General features: G+C 41.7%; 1 protein-coding gene across 1 annotated transcript; it reads left to right on the forward strand.

Annotated features, from left to right (window-relative positions):
• The first annotated feature begins 155 nt into the window (after positions 1 to 155).
• CMPK1 (cytidine/uridine monophosphate kinase 1) lies at positions 156 to 14933 on the forward strand. Its single transcript, XM_059478137.1, has 6 exons — positions 156 to 385; positions 9166 to 9312; positions 10187 to 10339; positions 11834 to 11910; positions 11995 to 12091; positions 12557 to 14933. Exons 1-6 carry the CDS (start codon positions 311 to 313, stop codon positions 12596 to 12598), a joined length of 591 nt encoding a protein of 196 aa, XP_059334120.1. The 5' UTR covers positions 156 to 310; the 3' UTR covers positions 12599 to 14933.
• The last annotated feature ends 3493 nt before the right edge of the window (positions 14934 to 18426 follow it).

The raw sequence follows: 18426 nt of genomic DNA on the forward strand, positions 1-18426 counted from the left end.
CACTCCCGGTCCCGCTGGAGCGCCGCGCCGGCCTCCGCCTTCCCCAGTCAGGGCCTGAAACCGTGAGTCCCCTCAGAGCCGCCGCCGCCAGCCCCGCGCCCACGTGCTCGCCCCGCCCCGCCCGGACCCGGAAGCACTTTCCCTCCGCGGGGACAGCGCGGCGGCAGCGGTGCCTCAGTCACAGCCCCGGTCACAGTCCCGGCCTCGGCCTCGCCGCTGCCCGCCCGACCTCCCTCCCTATCGGCCGCCCCACGGCCGCCGCCCCGCCGCCGCTGTCCTGCTGCTGCAACGCCGCCGCCTCCTTCTCCTCATGAAACCCGTCGTCGTCTTCGTCCTCGGCGGGCCCGGGGCGGGCAAGGGGACGCAGTGCGCTCGTATCGTGGAGGTGAGGGGCAGGGGGTGCGGCTCCCCGGCCGCGGGGGCCCTGGGAGTTGTAGGATCCCCCTGTGGGCCCCGGGACCCTATTTGGGGCGGTCGTCTGTGGGTCGTGTTACACAGACGGGGGTGGCAGGACCACTGTCTGCCTTTCGATCTGGTCTCTTGTCGAGTCTCCATCTATTCTTTGCTCCTTCTAGGCGATAAATACAAATAACTGACTCACATCTCCCCTTTAGTGGGTGAAGTGATGGGGCAGCCCTCAGTCTAGCCCCTCGGTTCCCCTTCCACCCCTGTCAGGCCGCCTGGCCCTTTCCCTTCTCCTGCTTTTTCCCTCAGCCCCGCGGGGCCACACACTGCTAGTGGTTCCTGTGCCGGCATCCACCCTGGGGACACCGCTGGGGTTTTACATCCACTCTGGGGACACCGCTGGGGTTTTACATCCACCCCGGGGACACCTCTGGGGTTTTACGTCCACCCCGGGGACACCGTTGGGGTTTTGCATCCACCCTCGGTGGTCCGGAGCCCGCTCCGGTTGTGCCGGGAGCGCGGGTTGCCGCTGTACCGGGGCCGGGGGCAGCACGGCGGCCCGGCAGGATTCGCGGTGCCCGGGCGGCGCTGCCCTGCCGGGCCGGTCCCGCAGCCCAGCCCGAGTGGGTGGCTCCGTACACGTCTGCACGGCCACGTCGGAGCTGGGGCCTGGCAGAGGAGGTGGGTGAGGTGTCTGACAGCCATTGGGATACGTGTGCTTCAAATGGATCAAGGTCCGCGTCCCCCTGAGGCCTGTCCCATAAATGTTACAGCTGGTACAGCAGGCATTGCAGGGTGTTGGCTTTTTTACCCAGCGCCATCTCAGTAAGTTGTGGAAGTAATACGTTAAAAATAGAACAATTTTTTTTTTTCTGTGACACAATGTGATAGAGGTCAAAGGAAATCCTGATCCCATAGATTGTTCATCTTGTTCCTTCTTTTTAAAGAGCCTAAGACTGACAGTATAATTTGACTAAACTTGCAAATTTTCAGTTTTCCAAATACATTTTTTCCAGCCTTTTGAGACAACAAATATGTAAGAAAGAATGGTGGATGATACATGCTATAGTACTGTCCTTTTAAACACCAAAAACCGCAGGGATAATTACAGTGTGTCCAGGTGGATAATTACGGAAGTAGTTAGGGATGAATGCTTCCAAACATGTGTGTATGTTGGATTTGAAACAGCTCTTTTATCTTTTTTTCCCCTTTTTTTTTTTACTGAGCAGTTGCATATACTTTTCTTATTAAAAGCCATATAGGATCAAAGCTTATGCATACCCTCATTGAAAGATATGGCTAAGAACTGTGGTGATGGCCATGTTCCTGAATTTGTTGGTGGGAAAGAACCCCAAAACTCCTGGAACAGCCACGTTGTGTGTGTCCTCTGTTCTGGGAGTGCTGTTACAGTTTATCCATGCTGCTGCTACATCCCAGACTTCAGACTTGTATAACTAAGTTAAGTGAATTTGGTCCAGACTAAAAAATGCCGTTATGACTTTAGTTCTGAAGGATTTAAACCTCAAATTACAGACTTGCGTTCAAAGCAGCATATTCATTAAATTAAATTGTGGCATGGAAGGTTCACAGTGCTCATAAAGCCTTTTTGGTAAGGTCAAATTCAGCCCCTGGCACGTAGAAAATAAATGAGCTTAAACTATAGGGGAACCTTGTAGGCTGTCATTAATGGCTTTCAGCAAACCATTAGTGTGGCCTCGGGGCTGAAGTACCTTGTGTGGCTGCTGGCCCTGTGTTTAGGAGGATAAATGCCTATGGCTGGATAGGCTGATATAATTGGATAAAGACCATTTTATTAGGAGGAGTTCAAATGAGCCATTGCTATTCAAATAGTATTTCCAGCTAGAAAGGAAAAAAAAAGAAAAACCTTGCTTATGCAGTATTTATTTTCTTCTCTAAGCGTGGAAAGGGAAATCCAAATTCGAAATGCAAATTTGCTTTAATTCTGCTAATCCTGTTCACTACATGGAAAGAAGTTTATTGAAGTCAGTGAGCTGACAGTAGAGAGCACTCAGACCTGTTGAATACAAACAACAACCTTCCTGCTGGCTCAGACACCTCCAGGAGAGTCACTGGCTAAACTGGGAGGCAGAGAGGGTCTGAGGTAGTTTAAAGAACAGTTGAACTGGTGCGGGTGTGCTGGAAAACTTTAGAAAAGGGCACATGAGCAGGGAAGTGTGGGTGAAACACAGGAGAGGTACTGGAGAGCAGGAGCTTTTCTAAGCACAGATCCTCACCATGGCCCCTGGCAGCCCCCAGAGAGCTCTGCTGCAGGCAAGTGAGCAGCCTGTGTGCAGTCAGTGCTGCCTTTAGGTTGAAAGTGTGTTTTTATTTGTGTTTGAAGCCCTGTTGGCAGTTTGCCTCAGAGAAAAGGGGGCTGTAGCTGAGTAATAATAAACCTCATTCATCCTTGTTGTAAATGGATGGAATAATATTAGTTTACATTTGGAATGAATCTGACCCAGTATCTTACTGTAGAGCTTGAAGGTTGTGCTGAACAAAAAGTCAGTATGAGCTATAAATATGTCTTGGTTGCTATTCATACTGGAGATTTGGGACAGAGCACATCACATGTGGAAGAAGTCTCATTTGGCTGAAGTGAGCTCTTGTATGAATTGAGCATCAAACTATTTTTATTAAAAACCAAGGGTGTTTGTGTTTTGTACAGTAAAGGGGATATTATGTACTTAGTACCTGGGAACAATTTCTCAAAGGAATTTTGTCATTTTTTTGCAGACTGTGCTTTACATTCCCAAAAAAGGGAGATGGGTATCCCATGTTGTAGGTGAAATATGTATTTGTTAAATACTAATGTAAATCATAACTGCTCAATATGTGTGTGCTGGAATCCCTAAATGTGGAGAAGGCATGTGTGCATGCCAAATTTGGACACAAATGGATAAATGATTTGAGGGAAGACCTAGTAACAAGTGGAAATGGGTATTGACACAGTGTAAGAAAGGGAACAGTGGGTGAGTGATTAGGATTCTTTATCTCCACAGATAAGGTTGGATGAGACAGCTGAACCAGACTGGTTTTCTCCGATACAGAGGGAAGACTCGACTCCTGTTTCACAGACACAGAATTGTCAGGGAAATGCAAATCAGCAGAACTGCTGCTGTTCTGGAGCAGTTCCTCCTATTTAGGGAGGGATGAAGCAGAATTCCCTCTTAAGTTCTTATCCTCTCCCTTGCAGCCCTGCAGATTAACTCCTGAAACCTCCCACAGCTTTGTTAGGTGGAGCTTGCCATCATCTGGGACTGTTGCGTAGCTGTCACGTGAGGCAGAATATTTGAGCTCTAGTTGAGTGATGTCATTTGAATGCAGGTTCTTGCAGTAACCTTCATGCTTTCCACGGTGTCTCTTCTGTGACTATTCTGTGAGATAATGGAATGTGCTTTATTGCTGACTTCTGAACTTTGCGTATAAAATCACTACGGTAAAGTCAAGGAAAAAAAAATGCTTTCAGCAAATCTGCACAAAATATGCTTTCTTGTGCTTAAATTTTAAATCCTTACAACCTCTGCTTGGGAGGTAAAGCTCTTTGGTTGTGGGAAGAATAATAACGAAATCATTTTTCTTTATTCCAAGCAATATTTGAGTTGTACTTTTTTGTCTGTTTGTTTTGGCAAGGTGATCTGTAGAGATTTGGGCTACGCAAGGCATTGCTCTCTGTGTACCTAAAATATAATTCACCTCCACCACAGCCCTATCCTGTATGTTTGTGGTTAAATCTAAAATTAATTCCACAAAGTGGGATGCTGAGCCTTCTCGGTTTTATAAGAGCGTAAGTTGATATCCAAATGGAAAAAGCTGTTAAGTTGCTTTGGGATATATGATAAGGAGATTTCCTAGGGAGAAGGAAACAATGCAAAGAAGTATTCATTGTATCCGAAATGCTCTTCTGAAAGTAGCAGAGGATTTAGGTTTTGCTGTCATGTGTTAATTGTCTTCTAGAAGTCTGCTGAGATACAGTGTTAACTTCTTTGAAGTAAAAACAGGGTTTAAATTGTTTGCTTTAAACTCAGCTTCTGAAATCTCTTTAATGAATGTCATGTATTGGTATTTTACTTAGCCTTAAGTTCTCATAGTTGATTTTTAGAATATAAATTTATATTTCTGAACTTTGGAGCTTTTTTAAAAAAACATGGTGAGTGTTTAAATCTACCCTATGAAGAATTATCCCTGAACATTTCCATTTTGCAGAACACTAGGCATTAAACTTTGGACTTTCCTGAACATACTGGGTGCCTTGTATTGAGTCAGTGCTCCTGAAGCACCTGGGGTGCTCTGTTTGCCCCCTCTTCCTTGGAGGCACTGTGGGATCTCTATTATGTTTTGGTTTGTTAATCTGGGGTTTTGTTTGGTTTTGTTTCCCAGAGACAATAACATACTTCAAAGTAAGAAAATTTCTTCAATTTTTTAAATTGGAATAAGCAGACAGAAAGTCTATTACTGCATTATAACCTGTACCCCAAAGATTTCATTTCATGTGCTAGTAGGACAGACAAAAGCTTTCTAGGCTAAAAAAACCCTGAAGGCTGCAGGCTTTGCACAGTTCTGTTTTTATTTTTACTAGTTCTCAAATGGTGTATGTAAGAGATTTTGGTTGTTTATTAAGGTTGCCCAAGATATGACAGGTCAGAACCAGGGCAATAAAAGTTTGTATTTTATTTGTTTAAATCTTAAGCCCTGTGACTTTCATTTTCAAACTAACAATGATAAGCCAAGATAGGAGTCAAGGTCAAAGCAGTAATTTGTGTTTCTCTTGCTCCTTGGCTTCTGCTCTCTTAAGGAAGTCTCAAGCTGTGTGTTTAGTGGGGAGATTTGTTGCAGGACCGCCAGGGCTGAATCAGAAATAAAGCCCGTGTCCCTCGGAAGGGGCTGTGAAGGAGTCCCAGCGTCAGCTGCTGCTCGCCCCTGATCCTTCCTGACTGCCCGACACTGCTGGGCACGCTCCGCCTGCTTCCAGCCCGATGTGACTCATGCCTTTCCATTTCTATGCATCTGTTTATTGTACTTCCTGAAAACAAAGCCTGTTCTGTCTGCAGAGTGAAAGTTGCAAATCCCGGCTGGCAGAAGGAAGCTGGAAGGGCTGGAGGACAGGGCAGGGAAGGGCAGCCCGGAGAGGCTGCAATCTCGGGCTGGAATTTGGAGATGTGGAGCTCACAGCTTGTGTGACCCAGTTTGTCCTGCTGTGACTGACCAGGCAGAGGCAAACAGCAAGTGCTATTCTGATCTGCTCTGCTCTATCCACTGCTGCTCTGATGGGATTGATTGAAACCTTAGCTCACCTTTCCATTTCACTGGAATTTTTAAAAATTATTTTTATGTTTTATTTTTTTAAAGCAAAATGTGAGAATGTCTTGAGTGGTGTTGAAGGCGGCACTTTTTCATTCACAGTTGATTTTTGTAAGTAATATTTGGAGACCCATACTTCAAAAAATTAATTTTGAAAGCAATGAGAACTTGTGTAATAAATAGACGTGATGCTCACGCTACTCTTGCCAGTTTTAGTCAAGGTATTTAGGGCACAAAATTTTCTTTTATTTTAGATGAGAGAAACCCGCACCAAGTGTCCTGAATTGGAGCAAATCATCGCAGCACCAAGAGCATGCACTTCTTGTGTAGTAATGAGAACTTGTGTAATAGTAACTTACCAATTTAATCTTTTTTTCTCTTTCTAGATCAGACCAGTCTGACAGCATAGCAGAAAGCATTATCTCTAAAATACATTTTAGAATAGTTAATTCTGTATTTTCCTTTTTCTTCTGTGTAATACCAAAATCTCTCCAGATTTTAAGTGCTTGGCATCCTAGTATTTGGAAATTGTTTTATGACCTCTTTTTTTTTTTTTTCTAAGTCATCCTTTCAGTCTGACATTATGTGCCTAGTAGGAGCTTGGGAAACTGCTTTTTCATTATTTGGCAGCCACAGTCCTGCCCCCTGTTTGATTGCAGAAGAGAGTGCAGGAGTGGCAATAAGTCACATTCTGGGGATTGCATCGGGATGTGCTTGGCACTGCTGGAAGTCCTGCTGCCACAAGGCAGAGCTTGTCCAGACCTGAGTGTTTGACCCATGTTTTGTGCTGTTACATCACAGTCTCTTCTGCAAGCCCTTGGCACTGCAATGATTTGCTGCAGCTCAGGATGCTTGCTGAGGGTTTCTATGACTTAAAATGAAAGAAAACTTTGTGCCCTGAACATCTTGATTAAAGCTGGCAAGGGTAGCAGGAGCTCCACATCTCTGCAGCAGCAGCCAAGCCATTCTCCCCCCTTGTTTGCATTGTTTAAACCCATGTGTTTTCTTTGGCTCTTGGCTCAGCACAGTTCACAAATAGATGTTTTGCCCCTGAAGGAGAGGTTTGTTTTTCTTACAGCCTGGTTAAGCCATTCTGAGGGTTAGTCTTGAATATAATTTATTATTATCGCAAACAAGTCTATTTGTACAAAAGCACTTTTAAACACTTCTGTCTTTGCTTTCCAGTTCAGCTGTTAAAAACTATTTTAGTTTGCTCTTGCAAAAGATGGAGAATTCAGAAAAAATTCTGACTCAATTTTGTTTTCATGCATGAAAAGGAAAATGCCAAGGAAAATTAAATGGTTTGGTAATCCTCTAAAACCTAAGGGATTATATTTTCCTCCTGTTTTCTTCTTTGTAGAAACCTGATGTTAAAAAAATCATCATTCTATAACTTTAGCAAGAAGAACTGCATGTTAATTTAGCATTCAGCAGAGTAATGTTTCTTGCTTATAAGGAACAATTTATTCTGGTTTATGGCTTCTGTAGGTTATAAATATTTAGATTTGCAATTAGTTAGGCATATCCAAATGCAATGTACATTAAAGCAAGAGTACAGTGAGCTTACAGAGGATGTCTGTGAAGCTTTTCCTTCACACTTACTTACAGCAAAATCTTGCTTCTGTTTTTTGCCAACTGTGTACAGTTTTGGAGATTTAAGTAATTATATCCCTTCTTAAATTATGACTATGGCAGAACTAACTTTCCATGCTTTTGTGGGTGAAATTGGAAAGCAACTGAAATGTTTTAAAGTCACTTAGTGGGTTGTGTAATATTTCTGTTGTACTTAGTTCAGTAGCCAAGTTTTTAAATCCAAAGTTCACAGCCTCTCCAAGTGTGTAGTCACATTATTATGCCTCTCAGACACCTTGTTTGAAATTTGCTTTGGATGTTGCTGCAGCCAAACTGATAACCCTGAAGTTTTTTGCTGCTGCTTTTGTTTTGTGTAAAAACTTCCAGATGAGAATGTATGTGTGTGCTGTTTTGGATGTAGAACTAGCTTAGGTAATACCAAGGAGATGTATTTATTGCCTGTTTTGATGGACTTATATTTGGTCAAGGAGCATAGTGCACTTTGTTAGTTTTCTTGCAGTGTTAAACGAGCTGAGAAAATGATTATTTATAACCATGCATTTGTCTTTGGTAGGAATGTATTTGTTTGCTTGTACTAGGTATCTATTTACAATGATAAATGCCTGAGAAATTCATGTCTAATAAATACTTCCATCAGTATTTTTCATAAGTGACAATTTCAGCTGTAGTTTAAGGTGAAGGAGCAATGGTGTGTGCTGTTTTCCTGCACACTGCTATCATATTGATGGATCTGAATCTGACCTCTCTGTTTACTCTGTGTGGTGTGGCAGAGGGTGGAACCAGTGTAGCTACTGACTTTCATCTACCACGTCATCCTCAGGAGAAGTCACTGCTTTTCCCCAAGGGCTGCTCTCCGTGGTCATCCCAGGGAAGGAGGTCGCAGGGGCAGGGGGACTGTTTGTGCAGCTGCTGTGTTATAGGTAATTTCACCACGGTAGGGGAGGAAGCTGATGCTAGAACCACAACATGAACATAGGGATTTCTGATTTAGCCTGTACTTGGGACATTCCTCCAGCTCCAAAAGACCTGAAGTCACCCTATGTGTTTTCTTTCAGTAGGTAATTAAACAAAATTCTTGTCTTGTCTTGTTTCTAAACACAACAAAATTGCTCTTGAAAATGGTATACAGAAATACCTGACCAAAGCCCTGTTGAGCATTTTACCCAAGGATGTCCAGTTCTGGGGCCCTCACCTCAAAAAGACATTGGGGTGCTGGAGTGTGTCCAGAGAAGGGTAATGGAGCTGGTGAAGGGTTGGAGAGTGAGTCCTATGAGCAGCAGCTGAGGGAGCTGGGGGTTTTAGCCTGCAGAAAAGGAGGCTTGGGGGAAACCCTGTCATTCATAACTCCCTGAAAGGAATTTGTATTAAGAGTCAGCCTCTTCTCCCAGGCAGCCAGCAACAGGACAAGAGGAAATGGCCTCAAGGTGCAGCAGGGGAGGTTCAGGTTGGACATCTGGAAGAATTTCCTCACTGATATGGTTGTCAGACACTGGAACAGGGAGGTGGTGGAGTCACCATTCATGGAAACAGTCAAAAAATTACTGCATGTAGAACTTAAAGCTTTGGTGTGGTTGTCACTGTGGTGTTTGGTCAAAGGCTGGACTTGATGATCTTGGAGGTCTTTTCCATCCTTAATGACTCTGATTGTTACTGTGTGTGTTGTGTGCAGAGTGTGCTCTACTGTCAGATTGCACACTGAAGATGGAACAGATCTGTCACTAGCAAGATGCTGTTCTCTGGGTTTTTCTGCTGCAAAGCAAGGATAAACAGGGCTGGCACTGCTGGCTGGTGTTGGGTTTGCACAAATGCTCTGTCTGAAGGGAGCCTGTGTTTGCTTTGCTGTTGCAGAAATACGGCTACACTCACCTTTCTGCCGGTGACCTGCTCCGGGACGAGCGGAAAAGGCCGGGCTCCCAGTATGGAGAACTCATTGAGAACTACATTAAAGAGGGGGAGATTGTGCCAGTTGAAATAACAATCAGCTTGCTGAAGAGGGTAAGGAAAAGGCTATTTCCTTGCAGGGTCACTCCTGCAGAGTAAGCAACAAAGCAGTGGCTGTGTTCTGGCAGAACTGCTTTTCCTCCAGTGTGAGCAGTATGAATGGGCAGACACGGAGCTGCTTCTCTCAGCAATCACTTGTGTTTCTTTCTGACTGCTGGAGAGCTGATGACCTCTCTGGGGATGTGTGAAAATGGGTTATTTTTATTTTTCCTTTATTTGTTAGTAGCTCTAGGAAAAGCAGTGAACCTGTATTTCTTATTTCCCTGCACTAGCTTTTGCACCTCTTGGTCCATTCAGTCATATTTGATTGGAGGTCAGAGGCCTTAACGACACTAAGATTTGTAAGTTTTGTCAAAATAGATAGTCAGGTGAAAGAGAAGAACACCTACTGATGTTCTTGTGAAAGGAGAAGCTCCAGCCTCTATTGGATGTTTCTCCCATGAAAACAATGGGAGTATCTACTTTAAGTCAAAAAAAGGCTGCTGTTCATGGCACTAAATTTATCTGGAGCTTTTCCCTTCAAATTAACTTTAGATCAGGGATATTCTGATGTCTTATTGTGTAAAGACACTTCCCAGTATCTTGTAAAAAATAAGCTTTAAAGCTGGGATTTATTACGAGATTTGTTTGTTATGAGATTTTTGAGCTTTGTGAAAGATTTGATTCAATTTGAACAATAGTTGTGTTGGTGCATCAGTGAATTAACCAGTATGCATTGAAAGTGAAACAAAAAGCACATTTTGTAAATCTGCAATAATCCTAAAATGAATGCTTCTCAACTTACCATGTCAACATCTTGGGGGTAAATTAATAAGTAGATAAATCAGCATATGTGCAGGAGATTGTGAATTGAATTATCTTTTATCAGGCCATGGATCAAACAATGGCTGCCAATTCTCAGAAGAACAAGTTTTTGATTGATGGATTTCCCAGGAATGAAGATAATCTTCAAGGCTGGAATAAGACTATGGATGGAAAAGCGGATGTCTCCTTTGTTCTCTTTTTTGATTGTGACAATGAGGTAATGAAGTGTGTAATTCTGGAACTTCCTTTCTTGCAATATTGTGGGAATCATTCAAGAAGAACAATTAAACTCTGACAGGGAGAATGGACTAATGTAAGAGTAAAAGGAAAACTTGGCCTGGGTGTTTGAAGGATTTTTTGGCAACTTGTTTTAGCTGATGAAAAGCTGCCTGTTTATTGAAATAGACAGCTAAAGACAATTGGTATAATCATATGGGAATAAATTATATTGGGGAAGTACTCCAGGCAATTCCATTCTTAAAGAAAATTTATCAAAACTTTAAATACATTTTATAAAATTATTTGGTTACTTTTCAGAAAATATTACTCTATATACTCTTAGTAATTTGTTGTTTAGTCCAAAATTACCTTGGTGCAATGTCTGCTTTAATTCTGAAATGCAGCAGCAATCTTTATTTTCATAGTTATGAGCTGTGCTATGGGATAGTCAGTAATCAACATTTTATTCAGCAAGTCATTAAATTACAAGGGCATTTTGACAGTGATGCATTGCATTCATTTAACAAGTGCCGTGAAGTGCTGTCTTCTTAATTTGTCAGTGCCCTTGAACATAAAAACTGATATGAGTATCCCAGCACCTTAAGCTGACTTTTTTCCTGTTACCCCTTTGCCCAGCTTCCTGAGATTTTGGGGTTTTTTGGTTTTTGTTTTTTTTTTTTAACTTATTTGCAATCATTTTGTAATCTTAAAGAACACATGAGGGATTACGATTTTTCTGTTAAAACATTAAATAAGACTAAATTAATTTTTTCACTTGCTGGGGCATTAATTTTGTGATTCTAATTTTTTACTAGATCTAAAAATACACAATGCCTAAATGATCTTTACTGTGATTGTACTGTGGAGGGAAGATAATTTTTAACCGTTGTCCTCTTGCATGAGTAGGATAAAAGTACTCATGGAGTGCACATGTGTCAGCTTTGCTTATTTAGCTAAAGGTTTAAAAAGCTTAATTCATTGGGACATTTCTAGCTATGGTTAGTTCTTTATTTTTTACTTAGATTTTGAAGTCTTCATTATAGCAGTGTCAGGTAAGAACATTTTAACTGACAGTAACTTATTATTGTCAGTTTGCCTTACAAAATTCTTGAGAGAACATATAGTGACTTTCCTTTAGTGCAGACATATATTAATAGTCCCATTTGACATGCTGCTTTTCAGAAAGCTTGAACACATCCTTGCAAATCAGTTAATTTTCTTTTTTTATGTCTCAGGCTGAGGATTCAGTCAAATCACAGAACTTGATGCTGCTTTTACTTCCTCTGACCCCAATCCCATTTTCATAAACTGCATTGTGGATCATCCTCCTCTAGAAGACACTTCCTATGTGACTTCTGGTTACATCCACCAGTTCTGGGCTGTATTTTGTGTGCCAGGCCAGTTTAGATTTGCAGGATATTTGTTAGTTCCTGCTCTCAGGATGGCAGCTGGTGTTCCTGGCTGCAGTCATGCTTCTGGTGTTTTTTTGTAGATCTGTATCGGCCGCTGTCTCGAGAGAGGCAAGAGCAGCGGTAGGAGCGACGATAACCGGGAGAGCCTGGAGAAGAGGTACAGTCCTAAAAGCTTTTCTGGTCCCTTCTCTTGATACTTTTCTTTGTAATGTGGTTTTATTCTCCCTGTGCTTTCTCTTAGAATTCATACATATCTGCAGTCTACCAAGCCTATCATAGATTTGTATGAGAGAATGGGAAAAGTCAGAAAAGTGGATGCCTCTAAATCTGTTGATGAAGTAAGTATATATATGCCAAAATATGGGGATGACAGGGTGGCAGGGTGCATATTTCTGGCATTCTTCTGACGTGTGTGTGTGTGTGATTAGCCTGCTCATTAAGCACTGATGTTATTACTCAGGAGCTCTTGATTTGACTCTTGAAGGACCAAGTAAGATGTGAATAACTTGAGGAAATTGATCTGTTCTGCTTGAGTGTGAACTGGCCTAACACATTTCCAGTGTTTCTGTGTTTAACAGGGTCTTGCCTTTTACATTTTCATGAGCTTTTGCTCTTCTCAAGTAGTGTTGCTCTTCTGTCTGCTTCCCAAAATTGATGCTAGTCTCACTGTTAAAGAATTACTAATGAATGTTCTAAAAAAACCCTATATATTTTTTAAAGTACTGTCAAATACTGTTTAAGTTGGTTTAACTTGGAGTAACTGTTAGATGAATGCTTCATAAAATTCTTCTTTATCTTTTTAGGTTTTTGAAAATGTTGTACAAATTTTCGACAAAGAAGGCTAATTCCCAGCTTGAAACTCCATTTCAACTTGTGCTTGAATCTTGCTTGAATAGCTGCTACTGCAGTCCACTCTTTGTAATTATTTTAAAAGATTTTTTATTTTTTTTCACATATCTAATGATGATTGGTAAAACAGTTGATTAGAAATGGATCTGTTTTTTAAATAGGAAATCATTTCTTGTGGCTATAGTATACAAGTTTCAGGGTTCTCCATTAGTGCAAGTTCAGTTACTCACATGGCAGAAACACAGTTAATACATCTTTCTGAACAAACTGTTTATTCTGTCACAGTTCTGTGCCTGTCGTGGGCAGTCCTTCTTCTTCCTTATTGCTTTCCTTATATAAAAAGAAAGTACACCTACTTTCTTTTTAAAGATCAACTGAACAGCAGCATTAATCAATGAAGGACCCATAAACCTTGGGTTTTTTGGATTCTTGGACCAAATTTAGCAGGTTTTTTTTAAGTATAATTTTGCCCCAAATTCCCTTATATCCCCAGACCTGAATTCTCTAAGTCAAGCTACAGTTAGTGTGAGAATCTGTTTTAACAATTGTCAAAAAACTATGAAATATGCTTTTCAGGAACAGACATACAAAGTACTTTATGAAAAGTGGTGCTTCCTTATGACTCTGGATGTAAACTGTCTTGCAGGTTTTTGGATGACATGACCCTGGATTTTTCCTTGTTTTAATTTGCAAAAGGTTAAGAAAGTCAGCTTAACATTTCAATACTCATTTATCTTAAATGATAGTTATGTTCTTAACTACAGCATAGTCTTCACAAGATGGCAAAGTTCTTAAAAAGTATACAGTAGGCAAAATCTGACAGTTCTGTCTTTTGTAACAAGTGGAAGGGTTCTTCTTTATTATTATTGAAATACTGTGTTACCAAATGCTTTAAGGTTTGTTACCTGGGGAAATATTTTTATGGTTAAACTAGTGAATATGTTTCCCTAAAAATGTGTAATTTTAATAGCTGTTTGTTTGAGAAGTTTGTAAGTTATTGCACTTTTGTTACAATGTGGTCAGCTGAGGGGAAGATAATTGCCGAAAAAAAGTTTAATTCCCTGAAACAGAGTCCTGCTTCCCCATGTTCTCTTGAATAATCCAAGTGCAGTCAGCAGGAGGAGCTGGGGTGAGCAGGGAACTGGTTGAAACAACCCGGTTGAAGCGTTTGCACAGATGTGGTGCAATTTTGTCTTTTGTTTAAGCTTTCCTGTCCCATATATAGTATGCGTAGGTCTGGAGGGGCCCAACCATGCATTCCTTTTGTGCCCTAAGCTTCCACTGATGGCATGAAGATGAGAGTGTTAACTAATTTTAGTGCTAGAGTGGTTGTTCCTACATTAACTGACACTCTAATTGCTTTGTGACGTGCTAATTACACAGAATTGCAATTTGGAAATCTCGATGCTCAGCTTTTCTTTAGCCATTACTTTCTCTATTTAGGAGAAGGTTTAAATTAAGCTTAATTTTTAATTAGAATCAGATGTATTGGTCCTCATCTTGCAGTCAGATTTGTATTTTCAGGAATTCTCACCTCGCTGAGGTTGTTGAGGCTCCTGGACTGGGCAAGAGATGGGTGCAGAACCAAGGGTAAACTGCAGTAGCTTTTCCAGTCTGGTAGGAGTTCAGGCAATGCAATGGCCACAAATAGCTGTTTACTACTGCTGAATATATGGACCATGACTGCTTTTGTGAGTGTGGGGGGCCAATGCTCCCACTTTATGAATTTCTTGTTTAAAAAAATAAAAGAAGAAAACCTGTTAGTGTGGGAGGCCAATGCTCTCACTTTATGAATTTCTCATTAAAAAAAGTAAAAGAAGAAAACCTGGAATTTAACTCTTCCTGTATAAGTATACTGACATGGATAAGATCCAGCAAAACTGCATGTTTTAATATGAAGGTTAGAATCAGGGTTTTTCAAATACTTCCAACTGGGTTCTTTAATCCAATTAGAGAGATTTCATTAACTCTTGCTTCTAAGTTACTGCTTTTTACAAGTTCTGTTCAGAATTTTCTCTCATCATACACTTTTCTGTGTATTTAAGTGCTGAAACAAAAAGACCCCAACCTCTGAAGCAAGTTTTAGAAAAACTCCCAACAATGTTTTGGCAGTGTTGAATTTGGAGTGGATTGTAATCTGTCTGTGCAAGGACTAGATTTTTTTGTCATTTTATTTATTGAAGATGCCATTAAATGTGTTACCACTTCTTTCAAGATGGACTTACGATTGAAATAAAAATTAAAGGCAATATGTGAATGTGTTTGTCCATTTAGCAGCAAAACTGTATAAAGAATTTGAGGAGATCCAATAAACTTTGTTCTGTGGCTTAATGAGTGCTTGCCTTACAGTTATCTGTCACAAGGGATATTTTTCAAGTATATCCATCTATATAAAGTAAGTATGTATTAGAGTTAAATACTTCACGTGGCTACATGCACAGGTATGTGTATAAAAGTTCAGTTTTCACCATCAAAACTGAAGTCCTGAAGATCCTTTTAGGCACAGGAGAAGATCAAACCTTTGCCTGTGGCATTGATACCTTTTCTTGATTATACATGCTTATCAAATGACTGTGTTCATATAGTTGTGCAGTGATCATTCATTTGGCACATGTATGAAAGAAAAGTGACTTGGAGTGGTGTAGGAAACACAAACCTATTGTGCACCTGCTGTTGGAGACATTTCTGGCCTGGATTTCTCAGGATTCCTTGCTCAATCAGCAGCTGATCCCCTGACTGCCATTCTCCTGGCTCCACATGTGTACGTGCTATACTCCAGGCTGTTCTTAAAGGAGATTTGCACAGCATAATATTCTCTAGAAAAGAAACTGAGAGGCTGCCAGGCTCATTTTAAAATAACCTGTTTTATGTAAGGGTCTGTTACAAAAGAGGTTGTTTTGTCATGTGTAGCTTCCCATTAAACAACTTGTTGAACTTAAAATTATAGAATCATTTGGGTTGGAAAAGACTTCTAAGGCAGAACATCCCTTCCAAATTGAAACTTTACACTGGAAAGATTTGCAGGTTTGAAAGGGGTGGGGAAGAGCAGGGGATTTTTCAGTTGTGCCAGGTACCTTTCTGCTGGTAAATCTGCTGAGACTAAACTTTTGCTGAAACCTCACCCTGAAGTTGTAGCATCTCCTCAGGGATGGGCTGAAAGGGGCAAAGCTGCCCATTGGATTTGCACCTTTTGGACAGAGATTTTGAGTTAAGATTCCCACTTTGAGAGCAGGAGCAGGCAGAGAAGACCATAAACACACACTTGAGGATTGCCTCAGTGTAAGATATCCCCCACTAGGAACAATTTTTCCTTAATAAGGAGAGGTGGCTCATGAGGGAGTTGTGAGGTCTTGTGGAAAATCCTGTCTCTTACAACAGTGGGGACATGTGTGTGCTGCTGCCCCGGCTGAGCTGGGGAGAAGGGGAGAGTTAAATGGAAAAACCACTCAGCTCAGAGCGGAGCTGCCAGCTGTCATTACCGGCTGGCAGTTCCTGGCTGCCAGCATTTAGGAAAGTTGCAGCTTAGGGGATTACTTTCCTCCTCTGGTGTGAGCTCCAGAACCAGTTCAGTCCCTGCTGTGGCACAGATGTCTCTGAAGGCTGTGATCTGTGACAGCCCTGCTGGTCTTCTGCTCTGGGGGGCAACGCTTGGCTCCTTGGCACAGGCAGATTATTCCTTCAAGCTGTGGTGCAGCGGGACTTGGAGACCCAGGGCTGTGCCCTTGCCACAGTCCAAACACCTCAGGTTTAATGAAAACTGCGAGACAATATGAAGAGGATTTACCTGATCAGGTAACAAAGGAGACAAAACATTCAATAATATAAAAATATTAATACGTGGTTTTACATAGCAGCAATGTGCCCACTCTTGTGATCTGCGGACCTTTATAAGCCTTCCAGTGAAGATAGGGGAGCATGGAAGAATTTAATCTTGCATCTCTCTGCCATTTTTCATGGATTGCTTAATTTAAGATGGTAGGTTTCAGCCTGTGTATTTGTAGAGTATTTCTGTTGGTAACAATAGGTGTCTTTATTGAGTCTTCTAATCTCCTCAGCTGAGGTATGCTCTATCCTCTTTGCTTTCTGCCTTTTAATGCCTTTTCCTTACCTTTCTGAATTGCAGATGCTCTTTGGGATAGGAAAAGGCGTGCTTTTGCCAATCTCTATCTGCTTGCTAAATAAAGAAAACCTTTAAACCTTCCTCTGGAGTAATCTGAACCTGTTTCTGACATGAGCTTGGTACATAAGCTGTTACAAAACCAATATAAAGCACATTATTTTGGGGGTTTTTCCCAGCTGCAGGAAATCTCTGCGTAGTACCTCTGCTCTTTTCTCCTGTGTGAGTCAGATCAGCTATGTCTGCCTTGCTTCAGCACAGTGCATGAGAAAACCTCCTCAGTCACTAGGTGTTAAACCAGCTGTGACGAGTTGTGCATCAGTGGAGGCAAGTGAGATGGTTGAAGAGCGGAGAGAAGACGCTTAGAGAAGCTCAGTCAATTCTGCTTCACTCCTAAGACTTCAGCTTTAGATAAATACCTGTTTTACAGGGCAGCAGTGCTTGTGGAGTCCTGCTATTTCGTCATTGTGTTGGATAGAAATTATTGTAAAAGCACTCCCTGCCTACAAGTTCCTCATCTCCTCTTGTTGAGCCTGCCACTTTTAATGCCAGGAGTTGTGGAGACAGAAATTTTTCTTCAGGATAACACTGTAGAAACTAAACTGGGCAGGATGAAAGCAGCATGAGCCTTGCATGTGAGGTGGGAAATGCACAGTGGATTTCACTGTGGGCAGCAGTGCCAGGCATTTTCATCATCCTAGCTTATAACTGCATTCAGACAGCAAAGCAGAAATTTTCTCTTCCCCCTCAAATGTTTGGCAGAAAGCTTGCTTTTGTCTAAAATGCTTCTTAAGCCCTGTGTGAACCCTTCAGTCCTAAACCAAATGCCAGTTTGAGTTGTGATTTTTCTATCCAATTTGCAAATAGGAGGGTTTGGTTTAGTTTCTTGTAATAACTGCTGCAGTGAGACAACTCTTGGAAAATACAAGGCACCATCCCAAAAGATATTATCTGCTTTACTCTGGAGGGCTTTTTAGCACAATGCTGTTTCTGTGTGGTGAGAAATGGCACAGATTGCTGTGTGACTACCAAAGTGTGATGGGCTGGGTATGGTACATGTGAAAATGGTGTCTTGGACAACTTCTATTTAGTGCCAAGAGGTATAAAAAGAGATTCAGGGATAGAATTAGACTAAGTTTTAGGATTAAAGCTTAATCTATGGTGGAGGTCTTCAGGATGTGTCAGGGTGTATGGAGGATGTAATATGTGGTGGTCCTCTCTCCTGGCTGAGCAGAGGGCAGCTCTTTAGGTTTCTGTTCAGGGCATTATTACTGTTGTCCTCTTAAACCAGAACCAGCTGAAGTTCCCAGCTATGGTCACTTAAGTATACTGAGTGTATATTTAACTCAAATACCTCTGTTCTGTCTGAATACTCCCTCCAGCTTCTTTTGGATGTGATGGAAATCATCAGGGAGAAGGAGGACTGGCACAGTTAAAGCTGCTGCTCCACCTCATGTACCACACAAATTTTTTATGAGGGTGAGATACTTTCTGGGAACTGCAGTGTCTTCCTTACTTCCATTTTCCCTTCCAGGCCATGCAAGCTGGATGCACAGGAGTTCCCAAGGCACAGCAGTATCTCCATACCCCAAGAGGGGAGGTGGTAGCTGGGCCATGGAAGAAATCTTTTGGGCAGAGAAGACAACAATAGCATGAAACATCCTGGGTGCATTTTTCAAATGAAAGTATAATCAGGAAATCAGGAAC

The sequence above is a fragment of the Ammospiza nelsoni genome, chromosome 9, assembly GCF_027579445.1.
Source record: "Ammospiza nelsoni isolate bAmmNel1 chromosome 9, bAmmNel1.pri, whole genome shotgun sequence".
NCBI lineage: Eukaryota > Metazoa > Chordata > Aves > Passeriformes > Passerellidae > Ammospiza > Ammospiza nelsoni.